Source organism: Sinocyclocheilus anshuiensis, unplaced genomic scaffold, assembly GCF_001515605.1.
Source record: "Sinocyclocheilus anshuiensis isolate Anshui unplaced genomic scaffold, SAMN03320099.WGS_v1.1 scaffold928, whole genome shotgun sequence".
NCBI classification, from domain to species: Eukaryota; Metazoa; Chordata; class Actinopteri; order Cypriniformes; family Cyprinidae; genus Sinocyclocheilus; species Sinocyclocheilus anshuiensis.
In genome coordinates, this window is record NW_015552531.1 from 1,006,221 (window position 1) to 1,013,476 (window position 7,256).

At 35.1% G+C, this 7,256-nt stretch overlaps 1 protein-coding gene across 1 annotated transcript in view; it reads left to right on the forward strand.

The window, feature by feature from the left end:
• LOC107663624 (metalloendopeptidase homolog PEX-like) overlaps window positions 1-7,256 on the forward strand; it is a 21,536-nt gene that overhangs the window by 3,678 nt on the left and 10,602 nt on the right. Inside the window, exons 3-10 of the mRNA XM_016453858.1 lie at window positions 1,999-2,076; window positions 2,193-2,296; window positions 2,381-2,439; window positions 3,191-3,245; window positions 3,370-3,437; window positions 3,534-3,664; window positions 3,758-3,823; window positions 4,328-4,432. Of these exons, the coding sequence (XP_016309344.1) occupies window positions 1,999-2,076; window positions 2,193-2,296; window positions 2,381-2,439; window positions 3,191-3,245; window positions 3,370-3,437; window positions 3,534-3,664; window positions 3,758-3,823; window positions 4,328-4,432 (666 nt within the window). The remainder of the gene's footprint in view (window positions 1-1,998; window positions 2,077-2,192; window positions 2,297-2,380; window positions 2,440-3,190; window positions 3,246-3,369; window positions 3,438-3,533; window positions 3,665-3,757; window positions 3,824-4,327; window positions 4,433-7,256) is intronic.

The window sequence follows — 7,256 nt, forward strand, 5'->3', positions numbered from 1 at the left end:
TATAAAAAAGTATATAAGTATATAATTATATAAGTATAAGTATATATATATATATATATATATATACACACACAATTTTTTTAAATTATATAAACCTTATTTTTTATGATATTTAAAATATTTAATTTGACATAATAGTAATATATTACACTAATTAACACCAGTGACAGTTCTTGTATTCTGAATAAGCATAAAGAAAAATATACATTTATAGTACATTAGTAAATTTATAATGTTAAAATGTATTAGCGTATGTAGAAATTAACATTAACCAAGACCAAAATATGCTTAAAAAGTATCATTCATTAATTCAGTATACCTAATATATTACCTGTTAACAAACCTTTTTGTAACGTTCCCATAATTTCCCTATAACAAATTTATACATATATCCATTCATATGTATATGCAAATGTTTGTGTATTAGGGTTGTTATGATTCAAAATTCTCATAGTTTGGTTTGAAATGCCAAAAGCCTATAGGAAATCAAAGACAGGTCCTAATCATGAAAAAAAAAATGGATCCATGGTGTTTTGCTTCTCACCTATGCACACAATGTCCATGAAGCCGTACATGCCGTAGCAGATCTGGAAGAGCAGGTCCTGGCGCTGCCACTTGGCAGACGGGCTGAGAGAAGACCACACCAGCCACGAGATACTGGCGATGAGGAAGAGTGAGCCCAGGATAATGGCGGCGATCTGCACCTTCTCAATCACCGTCAGAGAAATCGCCTGCCACTGATACACACAGCATTAAAAAGATGAGATGGCATCTTCTTGCTTTGCTTGTAGAAGCCTATAAATAGAGACACTAGCCAGTGCTTCGTCCTGACCCAGATACTTCACAGTTTGAGGCTGACGCTTTACCTGCAGCGGGTTCTTGGTGCTGATGGCCAGGACTTGGTACTTGAAGTAGCAGAGCTCACAGCTCCAGGAGCCTCTCTCGCTGATCCAGCGAATCAGACAGGGCTGGTGGGTGCAGCGCACGGAGCCGTCGCAGCGGCATGGGCTCAACAGCTCCCCCTGCAGACAGGGGAGAATTAAATCTGATGACCGACAGATCCAAGAATCAAAAATCAATGCTATTTACTGTCTTAATAAAAGTCCCAGGACAGGAAAAAGTCCCAGAAAATGGTTCATTTTCATTGACTTTCATCAAACATGATAACTTCCTCTGCCTCTGAAATGCCTCTTTTCTGCTCATGTCACCAAGGCTGTGGGGCAGGAAGAAATCATATTAACCAATAACACAGTCTAATAATTACAGTTAAATCCTGATCAATACAATCAAGTTTCACCCTAAATTGTTTCCAGCTTAATATTTGCTTTAACTTGGAAATGAGGAAGTGAAATTCGTGGGAGATGTTATTTGATGTTCTATTTAACCAGCGTTGCTATTGTTAACTAAATCTAAACATATGAAAAATGATTGGTAATTGAAATAAAACTGAAATAAGATAAAACATAAATATTAGTTGAAAAAAGTAAACTTTAATACTTAAATGAAAATGCGAAATAAATATGTTTTTGACAGACGTGATAACATCTGTCAAAATATATATATTTAAAATTATATATATATATATATATATATAATTTTTTATATATATGTTTTTTATTTATTTATTTATTTTTATTCCTGTAATGGCAAAGCTGAATTTTCGATGTGATTGATGCAATTTCTGTCCCCATCTAGTGGAACTAATCATGAATAACAGCATAAAACACTGGATCTCATATTACTGTAAAACTGATGAACACGCTTTTGAATGCTTCTCTGATTGGTGTCTTTCAACATTTATGAAGATGGAGGAATTGATAAATGGTATCCGATGGGCATTTATTGACATGCTTGAGAAGGAGAATGACTAGATGGATAAAGAAACAAAGAGAAAATCAACAGAAAAGGTGTTTTCCAGTGTATTTGTGACAGTTATGAATACATAGCATCAATGAAACTGTTCTTTTTCACATCATTACTGTCTATATCTCACATTAGGCTCATGCAGTCTTGGCGAAAGTGGGTTACCCAGACTTCATCTTAAATGACACCTATATTAACGAGGACATCAAACGAGTATGTTTGCAAGCTTTTTGGATTTAGTTGATCTTGCTGATGGCTAATTGTTTTAATTGTGTTTGGCAGATATCAGTGCAACTCAAAGTCATTAAGGTTTCTATGTTTATGCACAGTTGTCGTTCAGTGAGACGGACTACTTTGGGAATGTCATGCAGACCCTGAAGTTCATAGCTCAGTCTGACATCGGCTGGCTGAGGAAAACAGTCCCACGCACAGAGTAAATTGTCAGCATTTTCAAAGCCTGTTAAAATGAGATGAATCTGGCTTTGAACATGATGAAACATCACTTTTTTCCCCTCAGGTGGTTCACCAACCCAACAACAGTAAATGCATTTTACAGCTCCTCTACCAACCAGATCAGTGAGTTATGAATTTCAGTTCATTGATAAATAAAGAGCTCTGTTAAATACTTGGTTTTGATTGGTCAATTACAGTGTTCTGTGTTCGTAATATTCTCCTATTTTCTGTAAAACAGAAAAATATTAAGACTTGAAATAATTTTTTTTAAAGAAATTAATACTTTTATTTTGCAAAGATGCATTAAATTGAAATAAATAAATGCTGTTCTTTTGAACTGTCTAATTATTAAAGAATATATTAAGAAACACAACTGTTTTCAGCATTGATAATAATAAAAAAATGTTACATCAGCACCGATCAGCATATTAGAATGATTTCTGAAAATTCAGCTTTGCCATCACAGGAATGAATTACATTTTAAAATATATATGAAAATATTAAACAGTTATCTATAATTGTAAAAATATATCACAATATCACTGTTTTACTCTATTTTTGACATAAATGTAGCCTTGATGATCATAAAATATTGAATACGTTTTTGTGTGTGTATATTACGCTTCCCTTGTACACTTTTACACTATTTGGTGTACATATCAACCTCAGTAACAATGTTTTGCCTTTAAAAGTGTATTACTAATAATGATAAATGATATCCAGTATAATATGAGTTATAAAACACCTTTCTGGTTTGGTATTTATCAGGTGTAATAGCTGTGTGTTCACTGTTTTAGATGTTTGATGTGTGTTTAGATATACTGCATCACATTCTTTTATTTGGTGGCTAATTGAACTGTCTTCTTCTACCCAGGATTCCCTGCGGGAGAACTTCAGAAGCCATTTTTCTGGGGACTTGACTACCCTAGGTGAGACATAGACACTTCTTCTTGTTGATGTTTTTTAATTTATGTTTTCATGGTATGCTCAATCCTATATATTGAGATGTGGATTTCTAGGAAAAATAACTTGTTAAATGTGTTCTTGTGTCAGATCCTTGAGCTATGGAGCGATTGGTGTAATTGTGGTGCATGAACTGACCCATGGCTTTGATGACAATGGTGAGGCCATTTGATTTATGAAGGTGAGTCTCAACACGTGTTGCCATGGAGACGACTGATTCTTAAGGACATCTGTGTTTATCTGTGTTCATCTAGGCAGGAAATACGACAAAGATGGGAACCTGGACCAGTGGTGGAGCAACTCCTCAATCACCCGCTTCACTGAAAAGACACAATGCATGATTGACCAGTACAACAGTTACTACTGGAGAGAGGCGGGGCTAAATGTACAGTAGGCGCCAGTCTTTGTCATCAAACGTGTCATCAAAATGTAGCAAAGCTACCAATCTAATACTTAATACCCACAATCCCCTCTCAAGGGCAAGGGGAAGAGGACTCTGGCAGAGAACATTGCGGACAATGGAGGGATGAGAGAATCTTTCAGGGTATTACAGCATTTTCCACTATAATTATCCCAAAGTGACCTGAATCTGATTTACCGTTAACTTGTCTCATTCCAAACTTGTAGGACTTTCTTTGATGGATCACAAAAAGGGAAATTTGGAGAATATATTACAATTTGTTGTTGATTTGTGTACACATCAATCAGACTGCTAATCAGATCAACTGATTCATAGAAAACATGTGACTCAAAATAATGATTCGTTCATAAATTAGACATTGCTACTTTTCTCAGGAGAGTCAAGATTCTCAGTGAAAAAATTCCTAAATATCTTATTAATTTCATCATATTTTAATGGTTCTTTTCATGTTTTTTTTTTTTACTTAAAAGCACCATTTTAATTGCACAGAAAAAAAATGACCAGAACCTAAAATACTCCAGTTTGTGTGTTCCATGGATGAAAGAAAATTTGGAATGAAATGAAGGTTTTTTTACGATTCCTTTAATAATGTGTCTGTTTTTGGTGTATATGTGAACTTGTCTGCAGGCCTATAGGAGATGGATTGAAAAAGAGAGATCAGGAGTCGAGGAGCATCTCCTACCTGGTGTGGGTCTGACCAACAACCAGCTGTTTTTCCTCAGTTATGCTCATGTCAGTATTATGCATTTCACACATAAATACTTAGGCTTAAATGTCAGATGTGTCAAACATTATATTTAATTCTTAAAAAATTAGAATTGGTTAAAAAAGAAGTGATAATATGTCTGCTTTTTCTGTCATTTTTAGGGGTTGTATATGTGTATCCTGAATAGTATACAAGATTAGAATTCAGAGGTGTAAAGTATTGGAGTAAATGTAATTAGTTACTGTACTTGAGTATCTTTTCGGGTACTTTGTAGTTGTACTGAGTATCAAAGATATTAGCAACTTTTACTCTTTACTTCACTACATTTTTAAATGAGTATCTGTACTCTTTACTCAACTACTACTTTTACTCAATTATGGTTTTTAGGTACTCTTTACACCTCTGTTAGAATTTGCATTTTATGACATGGTAGCATGGTAGATTTAGTACTCACTCAAATGTATGCACTTTCTCATTACTATCAAGTTTCAAATTTAATTTATTTCTAAAGCACATTTAAGAACAACAGTAGTTGACCAAAGTGCTGTACATAAGGGTCATAAAACAAACAACAATAATAAGGTACTGTACATAAAAATGTGAAACAGCAAAGACAAAGAGAGAAAAAAAACACAGCTCTCAAACTGAATTAAATGCCAAAGAATAAAAATGTGTTTTAAGACTAGTTTTAAAAGCAGACAAAGTTGGGGCCATCCTCACAGTCAATGGTAATACATTCCAGAGTTTAGGGGCAGCTACTGCAAAGGCACGATCTCCCCTGTGCTTCAGTCTTAATCTAGGGACGGCCAGCAGCATAAGGTCAGCAGACCTCAAAGACCTGGATGGAACGTGCAGTTGTATAAGATCAGAAAGATAGGTTGGGGCTAGACCATTTAAGGATTAAGCAAGCACTAGAACCTTAAAATCTATTCTAAAACAGACCAATGTCCATTTTAGAAGCCAATGTAGGGAAGCCAATATGGGGGAAATATGTTCCCATTTACGCGTTCAAGTTCAAAGTCGAGCTGCAGCATTCTGCACTAACTGCAAGCATGAGAGAGAGGCCTGGTTGAGACCAACATAGAGGGCATTACAATAATCTAAACGAGATGAAATAAAACCATGTTTAGGCTAAGCCTTTCAAAATGATTAAAAGACAAAAAAGTCTTAACTGATAAAAACTTGACTTTACTACATTGTTTATCTGTTTGTCAAGTTTAAAATCCATATCCATTATTACACCCAGATTTTTAACAGTGGATTTAACATGGGGAAGCAAAGGGCCCAGATCAATGTTAGAGGCCTTATTAGTAAAATTTGGACCAAATATAATAATTTCAGTCTTGCTCTCATTAAAATGTAAAAAATTTAGGGCCAACCAATCTTGTCTCTGAGGCAGTCAAACAGAAGTTTTAGAGGACTGGCATGTTTCCTTTAAAATGGCAGATAAATTTGTGTGTCATCTGCATAACAGTGAAATTAATTTGAATGAAATTGGGCCAAGAATAGAGCCTTGAAGGACTCCAAATGGAAGGGGTGCTGATGAGGAAACAAAGTCACCAAGGCGGACAGAAAAAGTCCTGTCTGTTAGATAGGACCTGAACCACTCCAGAGCAGTACCCTTAATACAGACAACATGTTCCAACCGGGAAAGTAGGATATTATGATCAATGGTATCAAATGCAGAAGTCTGAACTAAAAGCATAAGAATGGCTGAATCTCCTGAGTCGGTGACCAATAAAAGGTCACTATAAACCTTTTAAAGTACCGTTTCTGTGCTATGAAGAGCTTTAAAACCCAACTGATAAACTTCTAAAACTCTGTGTGTGTCTACGAAAGATTGCAGCTAGATACAGACAACTTTCAAAGTGAATACTTAAAGTAAATATTATTTGCAAATGTAATTTAAGACAAGACACTCCAGGTAAATAGGGTAAAAAGTTTAACTAATAGATGTCACCACACTTCCCCAGTTGATTTATTACATTAAGAATTGCAAACATTTCTGTATTACAAGATTTATGAAATGTTGTTCAGATATGCAAATGATGGATTATCCAATTAAATATGCACTCATTTGCATACATTTCCAAAATAGAGATCTGTGCATTGGATAAATCCAGGTTCAACATTCGTTTCATTTTTTTTTTTTGAGGTGATTTTGGATATGCCATTTTTTATCACTCCATAAATCAGAAAATAGTGTCAACAGCCAGAAAAAAAATTAGTTTTCATTATGTTTTTAGGAATGCAATTTTGAATAAAATCAGGCAAAGGATATATGAACAAAATGACCTTTGTAAAAACCTTCAGAATATAGAATATCGAACAAAAGTGGAGGTTTGGTGTAAGTGCTATTGATCTGAAGTTTTGAGAAAATGGCCTTTAAAGATATAATGTAACTGAAATCTATAGAAGCAAATAGAGCACAATACGTGCAATAAAATAAACACTTAAAGGTGCCATAGAATGGAAAACTGTATTTACCTTGGCATAGTTGAATAATAACAGGTCTGTACATGCCTCAAACACCATTGTTTCCTCCTTATGTAAATCTCGTGCATCAAAAAAACACTGAAAAATAGGCGAATCAGAACATAACACCGACTGTGACGTTACAGTGGGCATCACTAATAATTACGCCCCCAACATTTGCATATACCCGCCCATGTTCTATGCCAGCCGCCAGCCGAACCTGCACAGCAGAATCATCAGACGTTCTGCAGGTATTGTGAAGAAACAAGCGAGGATAATAGCGAAAATGTCAGATCATGGAAATAAATGTTATGTTCCAGGCTGTGCAGGGGATGTGATGTGCAGGGATGGGTTGGTGTCTGTATTCAGAAAGGC